General features: G+C 34.9%; 5 protein-coding genes and 1 pseudogene across 24 annotated transcripts; 4 read left to right on the forward strand and 2 right to left on the reverse strand.

Annotated features, from left to right (window-relative positions):
• The first annotated feature begins 859 nt into the window (after positions 1 to 859).
• LOC102663955 (uncharacterized) lies at positions 860 to 3,901 on the forward strand. 14 transcript variants are annotated; one of them, XR_003267162.2, is made up of 3 exons: positions 866 to 1,093; positions 1,893 to 1,927; positions 3,116 to 3,901. XR_003267162.2 is itself a non-coding variant. In XM_041015840.1 (3 exons), exons 1-3 carry the CDS (start codon positions 1,038 to 1,040, stop codon positions 3,766 to 3,768), a joined length of 315 nt encoding a protein of 104 aa, XP_040871774.1. In that variant the 5' UTR covers positions 912 to 1,037; the 3' UTR covers positions 3,769 to 3,901. The 14 variants fall into 14 exon arrangements, 1 of the variants encoding a protein (XP_040871774.1); XR_001388230.3 differs by having other exon boundaries at positions 879 to 1,093; positions 2,541 to 3,901; XR_001388228.3 differs by having other exon boundaries at positions 900 to 1,093; positions 1,815 to 1,927; positions 2,541 to 3,901.
• Positions 3,902 to 4,771: 870 nt separating this feature from the next.
• On the reverse strand, positions 4,772 to 6,376 carry LOC100777454 (uncharacterized). 3 transcript variants are annotated; one of them, XM_006579687.4, is made up of 4 exons: positions 6,237 to 6,376; positions 5,953 to 6,142; positions 5,729 to 5,877; positions 4,772 to 5,092 (listed from the first exon to the last, which is right to left on the reverse strand). In XM_006579687.4, exons 2-4 carry the CDS (start codon positions 6,076 to 6,078, stop codon positions 5,050 to 5,052), a joined length of 318 nt encoding a protein of 105 aa, XP_006579750.1. In that variant the 5' UTR covers positions 6,079 to 6,142; positions 6,237 to 6,376; the 3' UTR covers positions 4,772 to 5,049. The 3 variants fall into 3 exon arrangements, with proteins under 3 accessions (XP_006579750.1, XP_040871773.1, XP_003524534.1); XM_041015839.1 differs by having other exon boundaries at positions 5,729 to 5,870; positions 6,237 to 6,292; XM_003524486.5 differs by having other exon boundaries at positions 5,953 to 6,258.
• A 122-nt stretch (positions 6,377 to 6,498) lies between these two features.
• Positions 6,499 to 9,842, forward strand: LOC100776923 (uncharacterized). The gene is made up of 3 exons (XM_003524485.5): positions 6,499 to 8,460; positions 8,773 to 8,863; positions 9,341 to 9,842. The coding sequence occupies exons 1-3, from the start codon at positions 6,499 to 6,501 to the stop codon at positions 9,529 to 9,531; spliced, it is 2,244 nt and encodes a 747-aa protein (XP_003524533.2). The 3' UTR covers positions 9,532 to 9,842.
• Positions 9,843 to 11,130: 1,288 nt separating this feature from the next.
• On the forward strand, positions 11,131 to 19,499 carry LOC100810597 (mediator of RNA polymerase II transcription subunit 17). Of its 5 annotated transcripts, none has more exons than XM_041015842.1 (11): positions 11,131 to 11,379; positions 13,104 to 13,311; positions 14,967 to 14,996; positions 15,925 to 16,107; positions 16,292 to 16,490; positions 16,881 to 16,994; positions 17,249 to 17,334; positions 17,572 to 17,956; positions 18,071 to 18,529; positions 18,602 to 18,916; positions 19,057 to 19,499. In XM_041015842.1, the coding sequence occupies exons 4-11, from the start codon at positions 16,013 to 16,015 to the stop codon at positions 19,381 to 19,383; spliced, it is 1,980 nt and encodes a 659-aa protein (XP_040871776.1). In that variant the 5' UTR covers positions 11,131 to 11,379; positions 13,104 to 13,311; positions 14,967 to 14,996; positions 15,925 to 16,012; the 3' UTR covers positions 19,384 to 19,499. The 5 variants fall into 5 exon arrangements, with proteins under 5 accessions (XP_040871776.1, XP_014630873.1, XP_006579749.1 ...); XM_014775387.3 differs by lacking the exon at positions 13,104 to 13,311 and adding an exon at positions 15,726 to 15,839; XM_006579686.4 differs by lacking the exon at positions 13,104 to 13,311 and adding an exon at positions 15,753 to 15,839.
• Positions 19,500 to 19,619: 120 nt separating this feature from the next.
• LOC121174940 (uncharacterized) lies at positions 19,620 to 20,986 on the forward strand. The gene is made up of 3 exons (XM_041015843.1): positions 19,620 to 20,119; positions 20,278 to 20,358; positions 20,485 to 20,986. The coding sequence occupies exons 1-3, from the start codon at positions 20,020 to 20,022 to the stop codon at positions 20,670 to 20,672; spliced, it is 369 nt and encodes a 122-aa protein (XP_040871777.1). The 5' UTR covers positions 19,620 to 20,019; the 3' UTR covers positions 20,673 to 20,986.
• Positions 20,987 to 23,136: 2,150 nt separating this feature from the next.
• LOC100810073 (probable receptor-like protein kinase At5g20050) lies at positions 23,137 to 24,740 on the reverse strand (annotated as a pseudogene).
• Between the last annotated feature and the right edge of the window lie 1,850 nt (positions 24,741 to 26,590).

Consider the following 26,590-nt stretch of genomic DNA (forward strand, 5'->3'; position numbering starts at 1 on the left):
AAAGCTACATAATTGTTTAACTTTAAAAAATTAAAAACAATTTTTTTTAATTGAAGTTAATATAAAAGTATTATAACTTTACTATTGGTGCGAGAATTGTATTATACAAATGGTGGATAATAATGCTTAAACTTAAGTAAAAACTTATCAATTACAATGCTAAAATATTCGTCTATTTTATTTTTACAAAAAATAATTTAGCTTTGTAGTAAAAATTAATTAAAAAATAAAAATGATATTTTTAGACTTAAATTATATAAATAAAAGCAAATAAATACCAAGTTGAATAGCTTGTAGGCATGTAGCTTTCTACATAGATAAATAATTTGCCAACTTATATTGTGGGTCGGCCCATTGTTAGAATAGTCTGCAGTTAGATTGGGCAAACAGATTACCCATAAAACTCAAAGCCCATACGGTATATGGACCTATTTTTTTGAGTCCAAAAAAGACTTTTAGTTCGCCCCACATAACCCGGCAGGTTAAATGGGTTTTACCCACGGATCCTGCAAGTATTTTAGGGTGTGTTTGATTTGCATTTTCATTTTCTGTTTTTATTTCCTGTTTTCATTTTCTGAAAATTGTTTTCATTTTCAAAAGATTAGAATTCTAAAAATATGTTTGGTAATTCTTATTTTCTGTTTTCATGGAATAAACATACTGAAAATTTATGATATATTGACTTCTTAAAATTACTTAAAATTACATTCATTGTGATCACAATTTCATTTTACCAAAATAAGGTTTATGTTCTTAACTGAAAACACTGAAAACGAAAATTTATTATTTTTATTTTCTGATTGTTTCCTGTTTTCATTTTCACTTTCAGAAATTCAACTAAACACATTTTCATCACCATTTTCTATTTTAAGTGAAAATGAAAACAGAAAACAACCAAATCAAACCCACCTTAATTTCTATTAAAAGAAATAGGGTGTTTTAGCAAAACTAAACCCCCTAAGCCCCACTCTAATTCAGACAAAACTAAACCTAAATCCCTAATTTTGGCGCACTCTGACAGCCACCACGCAGTCACCATGCCGGTGCCGCCACGGCTCCTCCACACGACTCGCAGTCTCCCTCGCACTCCCCAGTAAGTTCTTTTTATTAATTCAATGTGTAGTTTGTTCAATTTCCTGGTTATATTTTTTCTTCTGTCATCTCCATTTTTTTTAGTTTAATTAATCTACAGCTCTATTATTTGAGTTTAATTCGTCTTCTCTACCTATATTACCAGACAAATAAATAACTTCATAAACTCATCTCAATTTGCTGGTTGAAACATAGAAAACAAGTCAAGCATAGCAGGAACAACAAGCAGGCACGCCTTATATTCTCTACATAAATAGCTTTTTCAATAAAACAAACCTTCTGTTGAGTTTCTATTGTGACGCCCATTTGCTCAATTTGATCTGACATAGCCTAAACAGAAGAAAAACATGCATCAATTAAAGGCCTTGAAAAAGTGATTTTAACAACCAGATCATGTCTCCAGCGTGATCTTTTCTTATTCAATGTTTTTATAAAAAAGAAATATATATGGATTGCTGAACTGGAAATATATATTTTGAATATATGTTACTTATTTAATTGTTACTGAATTGGAAATATATATTTTGAATTGATTTAAGCTTTGTATTATGAAATATGGATTACTATGATGATTCCATAAATGATAATGTTGATATGGTGGATGAAATAAACAATGAAGAAAATGAAATTATTTTGACAGATTGCCTAATGAGGGGTAGGGGAGTTACATCTTCTTTATGGAATTATTTTGACAGATTGCCTAATGATAGAGCTCTATGCAGGGGTTATAAGAAAGATTTAGCAGGGGGTGGGAAGAAAATTGGAACTTTGAGTTTAATACGTCACTTAAATATTTGTAGGAAGACGACAAAGACTTTTGAAGAAAGTGATGTCGGTAAGCTTGTGGTTGATCATGCTGGAAAATTAAGAGCTTGAAAAGTTGATCAAAAAGTAGTGAATGATTTTATATGCATGATGATCATACAACATGACCTTTCTTTCTCTTTTGTTGAATATAGGAGGTTTAGAGAATTGATAAAATACTTGTGTCTGGATGCTAAGGTACCTTCTAGGCGTGCTTGCACTATATATATTAATAATATGTATGAAGAGCAAAAAATCATATTGAAAAGTGTGTTGTCCAAAGTCCCTAGTAGGATATCCTTGACATCTGATTTGTGGACTTCTTTTGCCACAGAGGGTTATATTTATTTAACTGCACATTATGTTGATGAAAATTGGAAGCTTCAAAGCAAAATTCTTAATTTTTGTCATCTCCCTCCTCCACACTTTGGGGCTGAAATGGCTAAGGCCATATATGAATTTTTGGAAGATTGGGAGATTGAGCAAAATTTTTTTCCTTAACTTTGGATAATGCATCCTCAAATGAAACACACTCAAGGCTGTTGAAAGATAGACTTTTAAATAGCAATAATGGTTTGTTATGTGGTGGGAAATATTTTCATGTCCGATGTTGTTGTGCTCACATTTTAAACCTTATTATTCAGGAAGGTTTGAAGTTTGCTAAGAATGCTTTAACAAAATTTAGAGAAAGCATAAAGTATGTTAAAGGGTCAGAGGGAAAAATGAATGCCTTCAAAGCTTGTGTTGTTAAAGTGGGCAGTGTTGATACAAAGGTTGGTTTGTGTTTGGGTGTTCCTACTAGGTGGAACTCCACATTTGTGATGCTTCAAAGTGTACTTGCATACCGATGTGTTTTTAATACTCTTGCTATTGAAGATGCAAATTATGTGACTTGTCCTACAGCTGAAGAATGAGTAAGAGCTGAAAAGATATGTGAATTTTTGAAGCCATTTTTTCATATCACTGAGTTGATGTATGGTTCTTCCTATCCAACATCTAATTTGTTTTTTTTCACAAGTGTGGCAAATTGAATGTTGGTTGGAAAAACATACTAGGCATGAAGATTAGAAGATTAGGGAAATGGTAGATAAAATGAAAGACAAGTTTGATAAATATTGGAATGATTATAGTGATGTGCTTGCTCTTGGGACCATTCTTGATCCTTGTTATAAGATGTCATTTTTGAAGTTCTGTTATACAAAACTTGGTCTTAGTGAAGTATCTTGCCAAGCAAAAATGAAAGTCTTGAAGCACAAGTTGCATTCTCTTTCAAGAGTATGTCAAGAATTCTAAGAAAGAGAGAACTACAAGAGGGCAACAAGAATCTCAAGCTCATCCTTCCTTGGCCAAAGGAAAGTCAACATCACAAGTTGCATTTATTGATGTAAGCCTATATTTTTTTTACCTAAACTTAATGGCTCATTTACTTCATTACTTGTGTTATTTCTTTAATATTTAATTTTTCATTTTGTGTAACTAATGTAGAAGTTCATCCACTTTGAGAATGATAACGTATCACAACATGGTACCTCTTAATTGGATATTTCTTTAATATTTAATGGTTAAATTATTCTTTGATCCTTATAGTTTCATGACTAAAAAAGAATTAAATTATAAACTATAGGGATTAAAAAAACCATTTTCAAACTATAGGGACTAAAAAGGTAAAAATCATGAAATTATTTGGATCAAATGAGTAATTTAACCATATTTAATTTTGCATTTTGTGTAACTAATGTATGGGCGAGCTTCGTGGGTAACGGGTTTTGAAGATGCAGGTTTCACAGGACGAACTCAGCTGCATGCCCAGCTCTACCTGTAGCCGACTTACCCAAATGGGCTGATCATGCTAGAATTGACATCCCTAAGTAGGCGATGACCGATGATCAACACATTGAACTCATTGAACCTGTCTACGTTCGTAACTTTGTATTATTTTTTTCTTTTTGGTATGGGATGTTTGTACGATGATAGCGATCAGAACTAATATTATTAATGTTTTAAATATTTATTTAAATCAAAAGCATCATAATTTGTTAAGATTGAGCATGAATTTTTTTTCACGTTGTAAAATGAAACGATCAACTTACTTTATTCTTGTAAAGCTTATAAATTATTCTAAAATTTTTAATTATGCTTTTTAAAAGCAATTTTAGCAGCTTTCCATACTTTCCAGGCCTTGAAGTTGGGGATTTCCAATCATAAACCTTGTAGCAATCATAAAAGTCAGCATTCTTCTTACCAATCACAATCTTTTCTGGTAAAATTGCACCCAAGCTAAATACATCAGATTCTGTAGAGAAAAGGCTGCTATGCCTTACATATTCAGGTGACATGTAGAAACTGCTCCCAGAAGACAAGGGAATGACAGGAAAAAAATGCACATGGAACTGGAAAGGTTGTTGACCAAGTATTAAGGAAAAAAAACTCAAACTATTATCTTCCGTTCCTGAAATGCATTATAGCTCACAACCTTGATAAGTTTTGAACTGATATAGTCCTTAACCTAAACTACAAAGTCTATTATTAACTGCAACTTTGTGTCCAAATGCCATTCCCCACTGCTGACTCCTGGATATTTTATTTTCTTACACTATTTAACCTGACATAATGTGATTTCCCAGTTACTGCTGTCAATCCAGATTACCTCTGAGTAAGTGCTAAATTGCTAATGGACTAAAGTAAGCAAAAAGCAATAGGGTCGGCAGGAAGAAAAGTTTATTAAGTACCTAATGAACATGGCTAAAACTACCTTCCACAAGCTACAACAAATACAAAACACGAAATGATGATATTTACTAAAAGTTATAATTTTAAGCTAACGATGAAACTTCGCCACTTTAATAAGCAAAGAAAGTTTAAAAGTCCATCTGCATATCCAAATGGAGCACCGTCTAATTCATTCCCTATAGGTGATTCGACATTACTGCATTGGCTCCATTGATTTGGCAAACCAAGATTTATTACAGAACTATTGCTTAGCTCTCATTCTATTACTGGGAAGGCAACTGAATCTGAAAAAAAAAATGACAAAGATGTGCAAGCTCTCAGATGCAGCAAAATACACTTCAACAAGTCACTTGCATAATCATACATCTTAAATGAACAAACGAAATGCAACAGTATCCATCTCAATATCTCAGTCATAATAGGTCAATCATAGCCTTTTCCAAGACAGTTCAAACAGCGTTGAACTCTGCAAAAACCAAGAGTAAGTATTAGAAAATTTCATAACCCAAAATGTAATAATGCTTGATGTTAACGAAGAAAGTAAATTTCAAATTCATAAAAGAGTAATTTCCTTGCAATTCAACTAAGACAACCCCAATAATCAAATTATCTTCCTTGCCTTACATTTTCCCAGCAAGCATACATTTTTTTTATATATATAAAAAAAAGAATATATCTGAAGAGCAAACCAGAACCAACCATACATGTTGTCAATAATGTATAATTAACTTTCGTTGTTGTCTGACTATAACAATTACAATCTACTGCATCTGACTGTCTAGGAACAAGTTGATTTTTAAAAACTATCAATTTTCTGTAACAGAGGTTATTAGCAAGATTAAGTTTCTTATGCATATACAAGCGATTTGTTTTGGTATTAGGCCTTCTTGTATTATGAAGACTTTTGATTTTCTCCCGTTGCGGAGTATGTCCCATTTATTGTTGTATCATTTTGGATTTAATATATTTTACATTTTTTCCAAAAAAAATAATGTATAATTAACCTCTAACCCAACATCAGCAAGCATACATACTCAAAATTCGCATAGAATATCAAACCAGGCAATGGCATAGTACGAAGAAGAGTGAAACGAGGCTTAACCTGTTTCCTTCGCAAGTTGGACAAACGCAGGGGTTAATTGCAATAGGGTCGAACATTGGTGACCAAGATATGGTGGAGTTCCCATTGCACAGTTTGCATATATAAAACCCCTTCCCTCTACAAACCCTACACGGCAACGCAACTTTTTCCTACATAGAAAATGTCCCATTAAATGAATTTCAAAAATAAATAGGACAGAGCCATGAAATTTAGCTAATGTTTACCCGTTTCTTCTCAGACGCAAACCGAAGCACTTTGATGGTAGCAGCAGAAGCCAAGTTCAAAGTGGCCACTCCACCAAATATAACTACAGCCATCCTAACCAATGGCCCCAATGGCCTTAGATTCATCCCTTCCAAATTGCAATATCTATTCTTATTCCTCTTCTCACACTCAATTTCTCAAACAACTCATCTGCACCAAAACACAATAGACACGGTTAGTTTTCTAGTTACAAAAAAAAACAATAGTAATAATAATAGACACTGGGACGAATGGAGTTGCCAACTTGTCTATCATTTATGAATGGGTTTGTTTCCCGTGGGTTTCAGCTGCTATGTTCTAGTTTCTGTTTTGGTCTTTTGCCTTTTGTTTTATCTGGTAACAAAAAAAAAAAAAAAGGTACAATGTCGACACAAACGACTTGCGTTTCGTGCATGTCTACTACGTGTCGTTTTGCTGGTTTGGAATTTCAACATCATCCTCTGTTGTTTGCACGTACTCTTGAGCGGTGAAAGTACACTGAAGAAGAACGCATCTTCTTCGATGAAATGAAAATCGTAATTGCGAAGAATCCCATTAATCTTGTCAACTCTCAGGGTTCGCTTGTTCTTTTCCGTGCTCCTTCCCTTGCTCGAAATTTTCTTCACGCTTCGAGCTCCAAATGGCCACGCAGCACCAATCCCCTCATGTTTTCGTTTTCTTCATTGAGAGTTTCAGTTTCGTGCGCTTCTTCGTCCTCGACTGTGTACGGAGGTTGGGACGATCTTGGCAGTTCCGACGCGCCTGGTGAGTCCAACGCGCTGCGCAATTTTCTCGTTTCTATCGGAATCGATGATAGGAAGAACGTTTTCGTGTTCCTATTGGGTCTCGTTTGTGCGTTGGCGATTTCTAGGGTTAAGGTTTCTTCTATTGTCGTTCTTCCTGCTTCCGCGTTGGTTTTCGCCGTTGGTTTCACGGTAGGGTTTTTCCGAAACGGAACGTTCGGTGAGGTGAGGGCGAGTGGGAGTAAGAGGAGGGAAAAGGAAGAGAATTCGAATTTGAATTGGAAGCTGTCTTGGGAGAAATTGAGGAGTTTGGTGGAATTTTTTGACGAGCTTGATCTTGTGGTCGATAACTTGAAGAATGATGTACAAAGTGCTATTAGGGATAATAAGATTCGAGTGGATGATTTTTATGGTTATGTTGAAGTCACGGATAAGATTAAAATTTCAGCTAAGAATGCTAGGGATGTTGTTAGGGCTTTAATTGATAATGAGGAAAACTCTGGTGGTGTTTTGGTTGAGAACCATAAGAGTGGTAGAAGAAAGAAACAAGTTGGAGAAAGTGGGTACCAGATGCTCCAGTCTTTTAGCAGTTTGTTTGGGGAAAATTTGTTTAGCTCCAATCCCACCAAAGTCAGAGAAAATGTTAAGCAAGAGGCAGTGGATAGAACGTTGAATCAAACTCGAGGAAATGGTAATGTGCCTCTAGTTGAAGACAGGGCTTTGAATTTGGTTGATGATCATAAGGGAAATCGTAAATTGGATCTGGATCCTTCTCAAGACTCATCTACTAACTCTGTTTTGGATATGAACAAAAATGGAAGTATAAGAACTACTCCCGAGGGAGAAAATGTTGGCTTAGGGGACATTCGGAGAAGCACTAATAAATTCTTTGATGATAAAGAGTATAGTTACAGGAACAAAGGATTGAGATTCACAAATAATCACAGCTTCTCTTTGAAGATGGATTCCAGCAGCGTAACAGACATGTGGGAATCCCAAGACAGTCTGATTGATTCTGAGAGCTTTAAAGTCAGAACAAAACGCATGGAAAGTGAGTCCTCGTTTTTGCGTGAGCAGCTGCTCGATGGAGGTCATGAGACTTTCAGGTCTTCTCACGACAAGAGGGAGGGTGGATCTGACAGGTCTCAGTATAACAATGATACGGTGAATTATGATGATCATCGCCATCTTGCAGATGATTTATCTGCACACGAGAATGAATTCAATACCCCTTCATCTACAAAGATTTCAGATGATATGATGTTTGATAGGTATCTTGCTGAAGCAACAGACCTTCTAAAACAAGCAAAAGAGTTTATAAAAGGTAGGCAGGGTGAAGAGCAAGCTGAAATCATGTTATACAGGTCCGCAAACTTACTATCCAAGGCTGTGGAGTTGAAGCCCATGAGTTTGTTGGCTGTAGGCCAGTTAGGAAACACTTACCTTCTTCATGGAGAATTGAAGTTGAAGATTAGTCGTGAATTGAGAACTCTTCTTTCTGGGAGCATCCAACCATCATCTGTCAAACATAGTAGAATATTGAAGGGACTGAGGAATAAAATCAATAGTAAAGAGGAAGTTGCACCATTTCTTATTGATGTTTGTGAAGAGTGTGAAGAGCTACTAGTGGAGGCAGGCAGAAAGTATAGGCTGGCATTGTCAATTGATTCAAATGATGTGAGAGCCCTGTATAATTGGGGCCTTGCTCTTTCTTTCCGAGGCCAATTGATAGCAGATATTGGTCCGGTATGCATTATTCTTGACATCATTAAATTACCTGTTTCAGTTCTTCAATTGATTTGTTAGGGTGGTGTCATTGCTCATTAGATTACATGTTAGAATGCTGCTTGCCTTCATTTATGTTTAGCCATAATGCCATGTACAATTTCATTAGCAGCTAAATTCATTCTATAAATTAGTAATTTGTGTGTAATTTGATAAAAGCTTCAGTGACTTGAATGTTTTCCTGACATGAATTCTTCTTCCAGTTTGCTATGCTAACCTTTATTATACATTCTGTTTCTATGTCAATGTTTGATTTATCTTCAACTACCACAGGGTGCTGCTTTTGAGGCTGAAAGAGTGTTCCTGGCTGCAATTGACAAGTTTGATGCTATGCTGTTAAAGGGCAATGTTTATGCACCAGATGGTATTATGTCTATTTTTCTGAATTTGTCATTTATAATTCTCTGATACAGGTGCAACTAGAGAATATTATGCTGACAGATTCTCCATAAAAGTATATAGCCTTCTATCAGTTCTATGAACTGTTAGAATTTAAGGTCATAAAGCATGTACTGGCTCAAAATAATTCTATAAAAGATGTCTTTGTTGTAAGAATGACATTATTAAGAATAGGAAGTTAGGTCTTTATGAAATACACATGCATTATATCTGAGATAAGCACACAATTTTACGTATAACCTCACATACGTTGCTACCCATGTATAATGGCATCATGCTCTTCGAAAATTTTTGCATGGAAAATATTTTCTCCCGGATGTCGAGCTATTCTTGTGTGGCATCTCACCCTTTTGTTTCCCTTTCATATATCCTTTTTATGATGAAAGTGTTTCCAAAATCCTGTTGTTATGTTTAAGTTGGATTTTAACATGTTGAATTGCAGCTTTGTTTAGATGGGGTGTGGCATTGCAGCAGCGATCTCGCTTAAGGCCAGGAAGTAGTAAAGAGAAGTTGAAGTTACTGCAACAAGCTAAAAGGCTATATGAAGATGCCCTTGATATGAACTCCAATAACGGGCAAGTGAAAGACGCCTTATCCTCATGTCTCGCTGAGCTTAATTATCGACAGTTTTAGCCAATTCATGGAAAGAGTTACCCAGGAGAATCATTTTGCTTCCAATCTCTTGTTGGCAATTATGTGTTATATCTACCGTACATCCAGCACCAGCGGCAGGTATATTTGCATAAGTGGCCTTTGACACAAATGAGTTTTGGTTCCCAGTGTCATCGTCTCTCTACTGATTCTCCCTAGAATCAGATAAAGACAGCACGCATAGTAACAGTAATAATAAGGTTAAAATGTAACCATTTTTGCTTTGCATTTTTGTATCATAAAATTCCTGTCACATGAATTTTCATTATTGGTATAGGAAATAATTTTATCTATGGACAGTAATGGTTTGATTATCATTGTTGGTATAGGAAATAATTCCTGACACACGGTTTCGTTGTTGTGATACACATGTTTTGATTATCATTCTTCTAAAGCATGTTGCGAAAGCGTCTGTGACAGCCACGACAGTAAAATTGCTCTGCTATCACAACCCCTGTAGTGGGCTAGGCTTGGTTTGGGGCATGCTTTTTCCGAAGAGAATTGTTTCAATTTTAAAAACTCTTAAAAATTCACTGAAAACGAGTGATTATTGCTTTAAGTAATCTGAATCAAATGAGCATTATCATATTTTGTTAAATATGTAATTAATTAAAAAAAGAAAAGGTCAACCAAATCTTATGTTTCTATATAATATATATAAGTTTTGATGTTAAGGCCTAAAAGAAAATTAAAAAATAAAGTTTATTGATTAAAAAAGATCATTTTTAAATTATAAAGATTAAAAGGAAATTAAGATATTATAAGGAGTAAAAAAATCATTTTCAAATTATAGGTAGTAAAAAAGGAATTAAAATGTAAATTATAAAGATTAAAAAATCACTTTAAAACTATAAGGACTAAAAAATACGAAATTATAGAAATTAAATAAGTAATTAAATCTAATTCTTATAAATTTTCTTATATTTATTGCATCCGTTCATAAATATAATGTTCAAGGTGATAAATTATAATGAGTTGAAAATTCTTATTTATTAAAATAAAAATAAAACATTTCAACAACTTTAAATGTGGAGTATAAAGAATAATAAACCTTTCCGAAACTTAAATTAGAGTAATTTATTTATTTTAAAAGAATTATTCATTATCTCATTTTTTTATTCTTATAATTTAATGGTTCAATTTGAATAAATAAAAGATGCATTACAATCATTACATCATAGGCAGTCTTATATTTTATTTTTTTAATAAAAATTTACAGTAAAAACCTCACTCTAATTTTTTTTAGGTAAAATATTTTTTTTATAAAAGACAACATATTATTATTATCATTATCTTATATTATTAATTCATATAAATATTACATACTTATATATTATAATAAAAGAAGTAATTATAATATATAAAATCCACCGAAATGATTTATTTATGAAATATATAATTATATGTTTTTGATTTATATGAATACTATATATATATATATATATATGCGATTATATATTATATAATATAATTATAAAAAGGTCATTACAGTGGGTAAAACCTTATGTAATTACCTAATTTTATTTTTTATATAATTTTCGATTTTCTTAACAAAATAAAAAACACGCACCTTCTTCTCTCGTATTTCTGAGCATATATACTTCGCAAACTTCTCGTCCTCTCCTCCCAAATCGTTTTTCACTGTACAAGCGCCCAAAGTCACCCACTAGTACCCGCTACCTCCGATCTCCCGCCGCCGCATCCCGTTCCCGATCTTCCACCCGTTTCAGTCTCGAGCCACCGTGCCAACAGCGCTGTTTCGCCGCGCATTTCAGCAGGCCACCACCGCGCCACCCAACCACACCCACTGTGCCCCCCATTTCTGGAGAAGTATGTACAGAAGTTTCTCCGGTGCTTCATAATTATAAATTCCAACAAAATTGAGTTTCTTCTTCCTATTATATACTTGCTTCATACATTCTCTTAATTAACTTAGGTTCCTGCTTTCTCCTTCTCGGTTTGGGGCTAAATAATTAAGCTTCGTAGATTTGCATAAACCTAGTTATGGGTTTTATGAGCGAAGTAAGGATGGTAGCTTAAATTTAATAAACAACAGAGTTGGTTATGGTGGGGTCATACATGATGTGATTGCTGAATGGATTTCTAGTTTTATGGGAATGTTCCCGTTGTTGACATCCTTCATGCTGAATTAATCGCTTTATATTAGGGTTGGTTATTGCTGAGTCTTTGAATGTTTTTCAACTCATTTGTAAAACTGACATTGAGGAGGTTGGCTCCTAAGTTAACAATTAACGGCTATATGCTCCTATTCACCAATTTGCTAAGATTATAGTAGAGATTCATCTTACTTTATAGTAATTAGGTGGGTTTTTTTTTTTATAAAAAAACCTCCATCGTTGGTGAAATGGAATCCTCCTCCTCCTCAAGCCATCAAGAAGGTCCTTTGGTAATCCTGGCGCTTCTGGTTGGCTCCTTAGAGATGAGTTTGGTATTTGGATTACAGGTTTCATGGGCTATTGCGGTTTCAATACCAACATGATAGTGGAATTGCTTGGTATCTTTAACGGTCTCAACATTGCTAAGGCTGCTAGTTTTTGCACTGTTGCTTGCGAGACAAATTCTCAAATAGCGTTGCAGATGATCTCTCAAGGTGTTGCTATTCAGAATCAACATGCACCTATCATCTTTTCAATTCGGTCCTTCCTTGACCATGACTGAGAGCTAACTTTCAATCACACCTTGCGGGAAGGAAATGCTTGCTCCGATTGGTTGGCTAAGACGGGAGCAAACCCACAAGATAACCTTCGTTTGATTAGTTCTTGTCCTTCACCTATGCATTATTTGCTCATTGCTAATGCCATGGGTTCTGTTTTTCTTAGAGTTTAGTCTCTGCTGCTGTTCTTTAACTTTCATACACATAAAAAAAAAAAAAGTAGTCTTTGTTTATCTGGTCTCTCATGAGGCTAATCAAAAGGGTGGAGATGCTTGCTAAACAAGATTTTAGAGGATTTCTTGAATAATCTTGATAATAATAACGTTTAACTCAAGAACAAATTTGGTGTCAATTGATAATTTTGGTAGGAATTATGTTTTTGTCATCATAGAGTCTTAAATAGCGCCACTATTGCGGCGGAGTGGCTCCTGCTTGCTATCCCACCAAAGCGTTTTTGGGGGCTAACTGCCACACACCACTATTTATTTATTTATTTTAAAAAATATTTTACCTATGTAGTCAATAGTGGCTGCTATTGTGCCGGAGTGGAGCGGAGTGGCCCCTTTCCGCGATGGAGAGCCTTGTTGCGGGGTGGATTGAAGTAGCCATGGTTATCAAAATCACGTTTTAACTTGAAGAATCGTACGAGTTCATGATTCCACGGAGCCTCCACGAGTTAAATTGTGAGCAGAATCGAAAACTGAGTGGAATCGGGCGAGTTTGTGCAGACTCGAGCAAGTTAGGATAGAATTGCGAGTCTGCATCGAGTTTGCGAGTTTGGTTTGTTTCATTTTTCTTTCTTCCTCCTTACTTCGCGTCAGCATCGCAGTGCTTCCTAAATCATTTCGTTTTTCTTTCTTCCTCCTTGCTTTGCAATCAGTTGTTCCCTCACTCTATCCCGCAACGGTGGGATTGTGAAAGCGAAGGCAAGGTGCGCATGCGTGGTGCCCGCAGCCACAGTGCGAAGCGGAAGTGCGAGTGACTGAGTGCGTGTTTCTTCTGCAACCGTGCGAGTGCGTGGTGGCCGTGGCGACGGTGAAGTGTGTGGCTGCAACAAGCCAACAACGGTGAAGGGAGTCTCCGCAACGGTGAGTGCGATGGCCCGAGACTAGGTTTTCTACTTTTCCTCTTCTGTTTGTAGGTCTGACTCTTGATTGAAGAATATTGTGAATGAAGAATACTATGAATACAATATGAAGCTTTTAATTACAAATAAAATGCGAAAATGGTTCAGTAATTGTCAAGAATCTGATAACTAACACAGAACATTGAAGCATGTTACAGAAGCGACATGCAGTATGTGTCATAATGATAAACAAATTGGATTAAAAAGGTAAATATCAATTGGCTAGGCAGTGTCAGACCAAACTTATCTATATGTGAAGGAAGGCAAATATGAAATAATTATATGACAGTTGAGTCTTTTATGTTGAAGATAGATTTCGGTCTTCTTCTTATCTTATTTGGTCCAAATGTATTTTGGGTCTTTTATGTTGTCATTTCTCAAATTTATTGAATTTGTAGTTGAGTAAAATTGGTAGTTCAATTTGCAGAGATCATACAACAATAATGACAGTTGAGTTACTAGAGTAAATATTGTGGAATTTGTAGTTGATGTACATGTTTGGAAATTACTCCAATTTAAATTATCATTCTTAACTCTTTGTTCACTTTTATTAGTTTGTTATTTTGATTTATTTTAGGGTTGAAATATCTAGTTATGATTTTATATATAGGAATATTAATGTATTTTTTATATTAAGTAAACTCATACGAGTTTACGATTCGATTCTATGAGTCAAATTTACGGGATCTCCACGAGTTTACGTAGAATCGTGAGTCTGATAACCTTGGAAGTAGCAGTCATCGCGTTCACTATTGCGCCAAAGCGGGATGGCACTATTGCGGGCTAGCGGTTTTGCAACTATGACTTGAATTTCGAAAGAAAACTCGAAAATACCCTCATGCCGCCGCCGTGCCGGACAGTCTTGGACTTCTCTCGTGCCGTTGTCGCCAACCTCCCTCTTCCATTTGAGTGTCGTGATTTTCAATTTTTCACTTTAACAGTGACGGCTGAGCAAACAGAACATGGGTAGATGGATCGGGTCCTTAGGGTTTTAACCTTTTAGGGTGTTTTTTTTCCTCTTTTCTAAGACCTTGGGCCTGAAGTCCACCATTTATCTGCTGGATATTTTTATAAGTGAGACTTTTTAACTTGTTATCTAAACTGCTACGTGGTAAAATAAATCTGTAAACTGTTAATATAATAAACAAAATGGAGCATAATATATGATACAATAAATTAAAAATTATAGTAATAAAAAAATATAATCAACTAACTAATAATAGTAATAAAAACTAAATTTAACATAATATATAATATAAGAAACTAAATAATAAAAAATTCTAAACCATATAAGTAAAAAAAGAATATAAGTGCAGTAAAAAAATATATATATATATTATTAACCATACAAATTATATGTATAATATTATTAACCATACATATATATATATATATATATATATAAAATAGGTAAAAGAAATAAAAATAAAAATAGTGGTCATCCCGCTATCCCACTTTAGGAGTCGACCGCTTTGCACCGTGATGACGGGATTGACCACTATGTATTTTACATATAGATATTAAAATAGTGCATTGAAATATTGTTCTTTTAATTAAATATTTTTACAAATTAATAGGTGATTAATTGTTTTTTTATTTGTCTCTTGAATGTTGTAGGTACACTTGGAGCAAATCTTGAGAGAAGAGGTATACATAAAAAAACGCTTAAATTTGTTTCGTTTAAATGTTGTTGGTTTTTTGTCTCTTGTATGTTTATGTGATGTGTTGTTTGTTAGGATTAGTGGAGCTTATTAGGGTGTGATCCTGTGTTACTCATGGGATGCTGGCTGTATGTTATGCATCTTGGTCATGTTAGAGTTATAGGTGTCAATGAGTTTTGTCTTGTTTCTCCTCAAGATAGTCTTGTATTTGTGGACAGGATTCTAATCAAGTCTGAATTGCCCATTCATGATATGAAACATGTGTGTTAGGATATATAGGTACACAATTTAAAACTGTATGACAGGACTCAAGGTCATTTGAGTTCAGTTTCTATGCATTAAATGTTCATGCTTGCTTCTTGGTGATTGAACCAAAAAATGCATCTATAAAATGGATTTGGTTTGGTTTTGTGCCTAAAGTATCCATGCACATCCCTAACTGAAAAAATAGCCAGCCAACAATGGCTTGACGGTAAGTTCTATGCCGATAATATCACAATTTGATATATTTCCCCCAATACATGCATCTCCACGCCCGGTTTCTTCTTTTGGGGACAGGGATGGAGTCTGCAAATATTTAGCAGGCAATGATATAAAATAACTGGGTAAATGCATTGAATTTTGTTACTTTTTTCCCTGAAAGATTGTTCACTATATGTTCAATGGAAATTTGGAATAGTCTAAATTGTGTTGCTGATGTATTACAAGATTCCAGCAACATGCCAAATTGCCTATTTTACAGATTGTGTAGTGGATAAAGGAGAAATATGGAGGAAGGGAAAACTATTATATGTGACTATACTGAAGATGTTTTCTTCAGTAATTTAAGGTTGATATTGTTAGATATGAAATCATTCATTAGTTTTCAATCAATAGCTTTCATAATTCATGTTGAGTTGGACTTGTACTTTTAGGAACTCTTGACTCTTGAGCCAGCTTCACACCACAGCACGGAGGGTGATAGGGTTTTGTGGAATATTCTAGGAAAAACTTTCCTAGAAAATGGACGATGGCATGCAATTGCAAATCTCCCTTGACAAGCTACCAATCAAGCGCTTGGATTCCATTGAAGAAAATGGAATTGAACGATTCCCACCGTATGCTTCCTTTCTTCTCCTCTTCCTGTTTCTCAATCTTTTCTCTTAAATGTTTCCTAATGCAGATGCCATTTCAAAAGTAGTGAGAGGAACAAGAACATTGAACCCTAGTTTCTGTTTGCATTTGTTTCCTGTGACTTCTCTCTTCATTGGTGCACTTGTTTGTGCTTTGGTGTTATTGCAGAGATGTGGATTACGATGAGAAGCGGCTCTCCCTAATTAGGCGAATTGACTTCGCTTGGGCTGTTGAGAAGGATGAGGAGAAGAAGAAGAAGCAGAAGAGCTCAAAGGAGACCTCAACGCCATGGCAATGGCAGGGCATGGTAGAAAATTTGCAGTTGGCTCATCAGGAGCTCTCTGTCATCATAGATCTCATTAACACTGTAAGTAATGCATGTTACTTTCTGTCATTCATGGGAAAAACCTCAAGGACTTCCTTTGGAACATTCTTTAGAATGAAATGCCTGTATGTGGCTTAAAGGAAACTGTGTTAGTTTCTTTCATCAAGGAATGGAATACAGTGTTGAGAGAACTTTTATGAATGTCAACTTACAATGCTAGAGAACTAACAATCATGCCATTTGACCGTAATGAAACCTTTCTGTATAACCAACTTCTTTGCATAATGGGTGGCAACCGTGTTTTGAATTTTGATTAAGATTTTTCTTGGAGTTTTTTGGTGTGGTGCAGTTGTTTATAGTGTAAATCTGTAACTGTGTAAGTTATGTGCAGTTTGACAATACTTGATGCTTTGTTCTTATTATTGTTTTTAGGTTGAAGCAAATGATGCAGTAACAGTGGCTAGCATGACAAGACCAAAACTATTACCAAATGAAGCTTTGTCTGACCTGGCTGTATCTGCAGCCACCAAGCTGCAATGTTACCGCGTAAATATTCTTCTATGTTCTTTTTCTTTAAAGAAAATTTGCACTGATGTTTATTTGAATTTTTATTTATGTTTATAATAGTAAGTCAAGAATGAAGATCTCCACCCTTTTTTCAATGTAGCAAGTTGTAGCAAGTTTATTTGTTTAAATAGAACTTGTAGCAACTTGAATCTCGTAAAACTTGTTAATGACAATCACAATTGGTTGCTGGGATAAATAATGAAATCTTTGAACAAACTTTCTATTCTGTGCAGCATGTTGGGAAATATTTCAAGCAATCTGCCAAGGCTTTTGAACAACAGGTTGCTCGGGAAGCTAGGTTTTATGGTGCCCTTATCAGGTGAATTTCCATTCTTAACTTTGCCTTTATTATTAACTTATTTGGGTCGATGCTGACAAGAATTTGAGAACATGTTTAGATCACAAATAACCATGTTTCGTTGCCTTCAAAAGCTGGTTCTCAAGTAACTAACACACATCTGTATTCATTTCATCAATAATTTAAAGAAACTTACTTTAGGAATGCTAGTTTACTAGCTTACATCCCTAGCTATCAAATGACCTGATATGTGAACAGGTTGCAGCAAAATTGGAAGGTTAAACGGCAACGTCAGGCAGCTATTGTTCCAGGGAATGAAGGCTTCACCTTTGATCTCTTTGATAACTCATATGACCAAGCAGCTATTATTCGCTCATTGTCTATGTCCACTGTTCGAGTTAATCATGATGCAGCTGGAAATCTGGCAATAAATGTGTCTCCGGATTTATGCCATTCTCTCCAATTTGGTTTCGTTGGTGCACAATCAGATGATACAAGGAGGAAATCCAATCAAAACAAATCCCACTTTTCAGGTGAGCTTAATTTGGGAAAAACAGGTGAAGAGTCCTTAAGTGATGAAGAGTGTGTTAAGAAAACACATTCACTCCTTCGTGAAGTACATGAAGCAATTTTCAATGAACAGGTAATTTGTTCTTTCATTATTGTTGTTGTTGGCTTTGCTTGTCTAGTTTGTCCAATATTCTTACTTGAACATTTGCTGTTGGTGGTTTGTTGCTTTGGATTCTTATGCTTCCAGGTGTTTGATCTGGTGAATCGAGAAGCATTTAACACAGTTGCAGGTGTCAGTGTGACTGGAATACGGGAAAATTATTTACAATTAAGCTTAGGTCAAGAAACCTCTGTGTACTTAACACTAGTGTCCAATAGTCAAGATCATTCTACAGTTGAAGGTGAACTCACCGATAACGCAGAAAATGCAATTTTACCTCTGGAATCATCTGATGGAATGAAGCGTGAAGCCAAACAGAACACCTCTAACAAAGGGCAGTTTTCTAATTCCATCTGCTATGAGATTTATATTCAACAGATTTTTCATGAATATATATTTGGAAAAGGTGGTGATAAACCAAGTTCCTCTGGAAATCGTTTGTCTGGCATACAGGCAAAGGATGGATCCAGTCTTCTTGGTCATTTTTTTAAATCTTTAGCTCACAGGATATTTTCAACTAAAGTTCTTGCAGAGCTGGAAAACGTGGTATGACTCTTTTCAAATTTGACTTTAGTTGATTGTAAAATGGACATTTTGTTAAATCTTTGATAGCTGCAGGTATGCAAGGTCCCGTATATACAGCTAATTTCTAATCCCACATGGCATTCTCGGGCTTCGTCATGGACACTCTACATGGAGGTTCCTCAATCTATTCTTCGTGGTAGCCAAACCAAAACATCAGATTATTATGAGAAAAATGCTGTCAAGCGTCAGTTTTGGACTAAGGTGGTGGTAAATGATGATTGCATCAACGTTAAAGCTGAAGGTTCTCCAAATGTCGCTGGCCTGTTCAAGGGAAAGATTGAGGAAACCCATTCAATAAACAAATATAACTGCAACTTAGCTGATCTTCCTGTGATTATTCTGCAGCAGGTAAAGTGAGAAAAAATTTGATGTCATTGCAGTGACTTTCGTATTCCTAAGTGGAGAATTTGCATATATGTAGTTGACTCTCATGTGAGTCTTACGTGTAATTATACAACATGCTTATTACTGCAATTGAAATCATGCAGGTTGCGAGCCAAATTATTAATTGGCTCTATCAGGAAGCTATGATGGTTGGGATAAAAGCAAATCGAGACTTCTTATGCCTATCTTTGGAGCTGGAGCAGGGTGAAACACTTGGCCTGGTTGCAAGTGTTGATCCAGAAGATAGTGAAGGGTGTATATCTTGGTGGTTGGTCATGGAGGACAGTTTTGCAGAGGAGCAAAAGCTTCATATGAGCATCACGGATGGTGCATCCGAATATAGGAAATTCCTAGGTCACTTGTCTCTTGATTTGTTATACGCAACACTGATCGACTTGGTTAGCTTGTGCAGTGGTGGAGGCAGCCAATGAAGTTGTTTGAATGTTTTTCTTGCACTTTGTAAAGTGAAGATCTAGGAGGTCTCTTGTGCAACGATTGTATTGTATATCTGTGCCATTTTATATAATTTATGTACACTACCTCTCAACTGTTTTCTGTCTATTTAGGAGAGAAATAAGGGGATGTTTTTTTATTAAATTAGATGAGATGAAGAGAAAAATGTTAAGTTTTTTAAATAAAAAAATTGAGTTTTTTTTTTGAAAAAAAAATTCAGTCTGCTGTGAGAAGCTTGTAGACTGTTAGCTGCAATTAATGCATATAAAAATTACTAGAAGAAAATAAACTTTATAGTACTCAACAAGTTTAAGGCCATTATAGGACTCGGACTTTTCTTAAAACACTTGAAATAGATAAGGAGAGAAAAAACCGTGTCTTGAAATATTAAGTTATAGGCTCTATTTGTATCACAAAAATAGAACCTTTATGCTACTCAATTTAATTATATAATATTTGAATTGAGTTCGAGTTGGTTGAAAACATATTTTTGGGAATTCCAATGCACATTCTCGAATTTCAAAGCACAAAACAAAAGGAAGATTTGTTGCTTTGGCCAGCTAGCATCCAAACATGCACTGAACTTTTAAGTTCACTCCTTCAACTTTTGCGTTATGCTTGGCAAAAAGAAATACTTTGAAAAATCAAAAATCAGTTTTTTTGAGTGGATAACATCATTTGTAATGTCATCACGAAACATTAGCTTCATTTTGGGTGAGGGATCTAATCCAGTGTATTGATTACTCTGTTCTTGTGCTGTTCTATACATTTTATGTCATATCCTCCCTATTCCTGTGAACTATGCATTCATAGTTGTCATAAAAATACAATGAGCATAATCCTAAGTTCAGCCTTTTTGGTCAAAATTGCAGCTGCTTTGTGCAGCTGTCTACTTCCTGAAAGTCTTCAAGTAACAAGTGTTAAACAGCTACCTGAATATCATGAATGCTCGGGTGTGTATATCTCTTGTTATTTTTTTTCTTCCCAATCAACATGTATTCTGAATGGTGCATTCTAATTTACCATCTTGCTAATATATGCGACCTTTTGTGTTGTTCTTTTTGGGGACTGTTTTGCAGAAGATAAATTTGTCGAATCTCTTTCTCCTGCCACACCCCGTGAGTCAACAGAAATAGATGAGGAGCAAGAAAAGCACCTTCTATCGCCATCAGATGGAACTGAGGATGCTCATTTCGTTAAAGAGGACGCAAGTGAAATAAGTGGTGTCTTTGAGGTGAGAAATAACACAGGCCCGTCTTCGGTTTGAATATTTATCCATTTGATTTGCAATGATTCTTTTTTCTCAAAATTTCCCATTCTTCCATGGTTTTCTACATTCTCTTGGATTTGGGTTCATTCATTAAAACTGATGAATCCATTGTTATTTTGTGTATAAAAGGTTCTCGAATGGGGCTTATTTGTTTGTGTGTGATTCTATTTTTATTTTCTGAGGGGTGGAAAGTGGGGCGAGGTTTGGGGCTCACAAGTATTTGTTATGTAAAATTGTAAATGTCTTCAGACATCCACGTTTGAAATTGAAACTGTTTTAAGTTATGAAATATTAGCCAGTTTGTTTGAGGACATAATGTAAAAAACATCTTCCAGTTTGACAATGAGTGTTTAATGTTGTTTCGATGAAGTTGATATCCTTCACAACAGTAAAAGAATTAAATGACCTCTGTAAGCTTGATTGGATCAAAAAACTTTTATTCTTTCTGGAAATTTCTGTTATAAAGGGTAGTGAATCGCAATGCCCTTCCATACCATATTTGGAGGAAAGAGGTGACAACCGTGACATGAGGAACTCAAGAGGGCACTTCTTTTTGCTCTCTGTGATTTTCTAGTGAAAGATGATTGCAGCGTACGAATTGGTTAATGTCTAGTTTCAATATGGTAGTATATCACACAAATTGTTTTATATTTAGGTATTGTTGGAATAGTTTTTTCTTGAAACACTTTAGGAAACAAAATAACACTTATCTCATGGGTTATGATTAGATAACTGTATAAATTTTTTTACAAATAATCTTTTTTCTCACAAAATAAAAAAATAAATAAATTGAGTTGTTCACAAAAGCTAAAGTCAATAAATGAATTTAAATTTATAAAAGTAATTTTCATTTAAGTTATCTGAAAGTTAAAGTGTAAAAGTTAATTAATATATTTTTATTTTTTACAGAGAGTGTAAAAGTTAATCTTAGTTTATGAGAAAATTTGAACTGTTGTATCTTCCTTTTTCATTCTCTTGTAAATACTTATGAAAAGGTATAGTCCAAACACCTTGTCAATACCTGTTCCTCCGACCTCAATTTCTTTACCGACGTCGTGACAAACTATTCATCCTTGGAAAGAAACATGACAGCATAGTCAGTGGTGTGAAATCATCTTATTTGTTCTCTGGTTGAAAACGTAGACTCCTATAGTATGCCAAAGCAGAAACTTCAGTAGACTTTTGGTGAATAATACTTGCGGAGCTTTTAGGATCCACCACTCAGTACAAACTACACAGGTCTCTGCTTGAAAATACATATTTTCATTTAAAATCGTTTGGGATCTCTGAGAATTGGGAAGAAATTAAAATTAAAGAATTGACCTATACTTCTTTTACTTGGGCGTGGTGCGTCTAAAATTCATATTCTTTCTGTTTTTTTATGTACAAGATTACATAATTTTTCTTTTCAAAAGAATGGCTTCATTGATTGATATCAAAATCGATTTGTTTTACTTAAACTTCACTAAAAACTTTTTATGATTTTTCGCTCATTTTTTTCATTTATTATTAAAGGAGTGTTATTGATATTTTCATTTTTAATATGTTCATTATTGTTAGGTGAAATCACCATATTAAATTTTATAGTGCAGCAGAGGCATCCAAAAAGTTCCCTTAAAAACCGGTTTATAAGGAGGTGGTCTACCCAGCTATATAAATACTTATCATGTTCATGAATTACTTAATGTGAGACTATTTTTAACATATAAAAATAAAGTATCAAAGAATATTAACATTTGCCTTTATCAACAACAAGTCAGATATTAAAGGATTTATTATGTACTATTGATGTAGAATACTTTTACAGTATTATCCCATCATATGTCATCAACTATCAAATAAGTTTGACCACTTAAAAATTTAGATATTTAACAATAGCAATATCTTGGCTAAAAAAATATTGGAAGCGCGATAGTTACAGAATTAAAACAAGAATTGTAGTGAAATGATATGCAAAATTCATATATAATTTACAAATCTTCAAATATAATATAATGCGTAAATTAATTGTCAAGAAATTATCTTCTTTTTTTTGTCTAAATTACAAACATCTTAAGGTAATCGTTCAACCCAAGAATATTCACGATATAACCGGACTACTTTTCTGGGCTAGAATTTTCTTTCATTCACTAAATTCGCAAACCAAAGAAGTTATCTTCTGCCATTCCAGATGAACGGGTAGTTAGTCATTTTTTCTTTTAAAATTTTGACAATGTCTGCCATATCCACACCTCTTTTTCTTTATCGATTTTACTGTAATATTTCACTTGTATTACCTCAGCAAGAAAAGACTGATTCGTGTCAAAAATTTAAGACAACGTCAGCAATGATTTGGTCAAATGGAACCTCCAAAACCCAAATCATGGCATCTCACATAGCAGGCGATGTATGCAGGAGGACTCAGAAAACAGGTAATAATGAAAAAGAAAAAGGGATAAACTATCTATGTAATTGCCTCACAGAATGTTTTAGAACTATGTCCCAATTTATACAATTGAAGAAACTAAGTAATCAGAAGCAAAAATAGCAAGGGAACAATACCCTCAAGCAGATTCCATTAGGACCTCTAATCTAAAAAAAAGTAGCTATCTACCAGATAAAATAGTGTTTGTGGTTCCCAAAGAGTAAGTAGATGTACAATCCGCATGACTCGAAACAGAGGTCAACAACCTTGCAAATTTTTATGATCTGCAGGGTCTTCATCAACAGCAAGTAAATCAACAAGAATCATTCTTGAACCAGGTGGCTCATTCACCCTCACACGCCCTTCAGGCATGTCAACCACTTGTGCCATGCTAGGCCTCAACCTTGGCTTCTCTTGTATGCACCACAATGCAATATACACCAACCTAGTAACCTCACTCTCCTCAACACCCCCTCGCTCCACAATCTCCATGAACTTCCCCTCCCTCACTTTCACATTCACAATCTTGGGAAGAAAAAGTCCCACTTTTTCTTGGTCCTGTCCCTCGGATCCTCCACCCTCGACACATTCCTCCTCCCTCCAACTATCTCCAATAGAACCATCCCATAGCTGTAACTATCAGTTTTTTCTGACACCCCTCTTTCCAAAAACCACTCAGGAGCCAAGTACCCTCTTGTCCCTCTCATTGTTGTCATAACCTGACTCACATCCTTTCCAGCAAGCGTTGAGAGATCAAAATCTGAAACTAGAGCCTTGTAATTCTCATCCAAGAGTATATTCTCTGGCTTCACATCAAGGTGCAAAACCCTCCTCCTACAATCATGGCGAAGATAAGACAACTCTCTTGCAACATCGATAGCTACCTTGTACCTCAAGCTCCACGGCAAACACCCTCCCCTACGTGCATGATTCTCCCTCAATGGAAAAATCCAACAATCCAAGGACCCGTTTGGGATGTACTCATAAATAAGGTACCTAGGAGACGTGGGGGGCGTTACAATAACCAAACATACGTACGAGGTTGACATGGTGCACGCTTGCAATGGATGCAACTTCTGATCTGAATTCTTTCTCCCCACGCTCCTCGCCGTCAATTCGTTTAACCGCAACCGAAGTTACATCGTTGAGAATGCCTTTGAAGACCGAAGCAGAGGACCCTTTTCCCAAAAGTGCTTGAAAACCATCCGTTGCTTCCTCAAGTTCCTTGAAACGATACTTTGTGGGAACACCGGCAACTTTTCTTAGGAAAATGTGCTCTATTCGAAGCTCTCGCCCTTCTGTCCTCAACTGTGACTCCAACAACTTCCTTCTACGGTTGTAACGGTGCCTTATGAATACACAGGAAAAGACAGCGAGGATCGCAGCAATAGAAGCGCCACATATGAGGAAGAAGGCACGTGAGAGCTTTAAGAGAACACGAGCACTGATGACGAGAATGATCAGTGCAATCACTGATATAACAGAGATTATGTTGGCTTTTCTGTCCTCCATCAATAATACTTCAGTGTTTTGGTTTTTTTGGTGAAGGAGTAAGCGAAAGCCAAAAGGGTCTCTCTTTCTGGTTCCAGCTTGGTATTCTGACAAGACCAGGGTAGAGGAATGAGGATGTTAGTTTAGGTTTTTTTATTTTGGGTAGTGGATGGTAGTTTAGTTGTGTCTGCAGGATAAAAACAAAGAAGAAAACATGTATTGTAGAGAATATAAGAGATGAAAAATAAATTATGAACGTATTTTAATAAAATAAATTCCTTTTAATTTCTTAATTAATATTTGAAGATATTGGTTAACATTTTCTTAAAAAATGAAATTTGTATATAAATATTTAGTTAGTGTTACTGATGGGGACCATTTTTCATGTTGAAAACAGCTAAAAGGCCTGAGATGTTTCGTGGGTTTAACATTTATTTATGTATATTTGAAATAGCAATGAAATTTAATGAACACCAACATAAGTCTCAGTTTGAGGGCAAAGACCGGAGAAGAGTGTATGCTCTTGGTATTTTTTCAGAATTCTTCTGTCAAACGCAGCTTTGATTTGATCAATAATTGAGTTCTCCAAATCCAATGACCAACATATGTAGTGACAAAGGGGAATAAAGTATGAGTATAAGCTGAGCTTTCATTTTATCAACAATTGGGTTCCCTCGTAGTGCCGGAGGGTACTCTAGGAGTGTGGGAATTAAATGACAAAGCTTTTTGTCTTGTTTATATTAAGGATGTAAGTGGGTGGATTTGGATTGGATTTAGTTAAAGTCATAATTCAATCTAATCAAATTTAAACAAATTGTTTTGGTTGATATTTTAAGAAAAAAAAAAAGAAATTTAATCCAAACTAAAGGGTTTGATTGGATTGAGTCAAAATATTTGATTTTGTATGATTTTTTTAAAATATAATATTTTTATAAGTTAAATTTTTTATTAAATAAATCAAACATAATTATTTTTTTGTTAGATTTTTAATTATAAAGAAAATTATTTACATCACAATAAAAATATTTCTTTTTTAAATTTTTTAACTAATGTACTAAGGATCTAATTAGTATTTAGAAAAAAAGATTAACCTAACTTATTAGAACAACTACAATGCATCATCTTAATTCTTACCCAGTTGACACTCCAATATTGGCATATTCTGATTTATGATTGCCTGACCTGTGGAGGGGGTTTGGTCCTTCCAAGTGCATGCACATGCGCATGCCTTTAATTACTCTACAAGATGCTTTTATGCCAAGCTTCGACCCGTAGAATATTGTTGACTTATAAAATCCATCTTACCTCTTAGGTTTGACTTTAATTTGATCATTTCATTTGTAAAAATCGTAATCACAGCTAAGCAGCATGTAAATCGCAACCTCGATTAAAACAAAACCTTTTCAGCTCTGAAAGCAAAGGATGGGTACTCAAACACATCTTGGAGACTTTTATATATAGGCTTTTAGCTAGCAATCCCTATATATATGAAACAACACTTCAATTTGGTTTACATATAATTCTCTCTGAAAAAGTAAAATGCATAGGTCTTCCAGTGTCTCAAGAGCGTCCAGTGAGTTCCTGCTTGATCTTAAGATGGCAGAAGATGACTTGCCAATACATCATCACTCTGTGTCCGATGTTAGCAAGAATGATAAGCCACCTGCACAGAAAGCCATTCATCTCATACCTCTTGTCCTCATCTTTTCTGGTTTTATTCTTTGGATTTTCTCTCATCAGTGACCACATGTACCGAAACGGGGGGAAAGGAGAGAATTATATGAACAAGTTCAATTTTAGCTCTTATTTCTTAATTCTTATGTTTTTCATTGACAAAAAGGTTGTTTATGGATAAGATCGATCACGGTCATGTATGTTACGTATTACTTTATATATACCCAAGGAAGGAAATTTTCATTGGTTTTCATCAAGATTATATGATTTTTATATATATCATTGTCTTACTTAATCATGGTGGTGTGAAATATGATTGATAAATAATTTAAGTATATAATTTGAA

The sequence above is a fragment of the Glycine max genome, chromosome 5 (assembly GCF_000004515.6).
Source record: "Glycine max cultivar Williams 82 chromosome 5, Glycine_max_v4.0, whole genome shotgun sequence".
Lineage (NCBI taxonomy): Eukaryota > Viridiplantae > Streptophyta > Magnoliopsida > Fabales > Fabaceae > Glycine > Glycine max.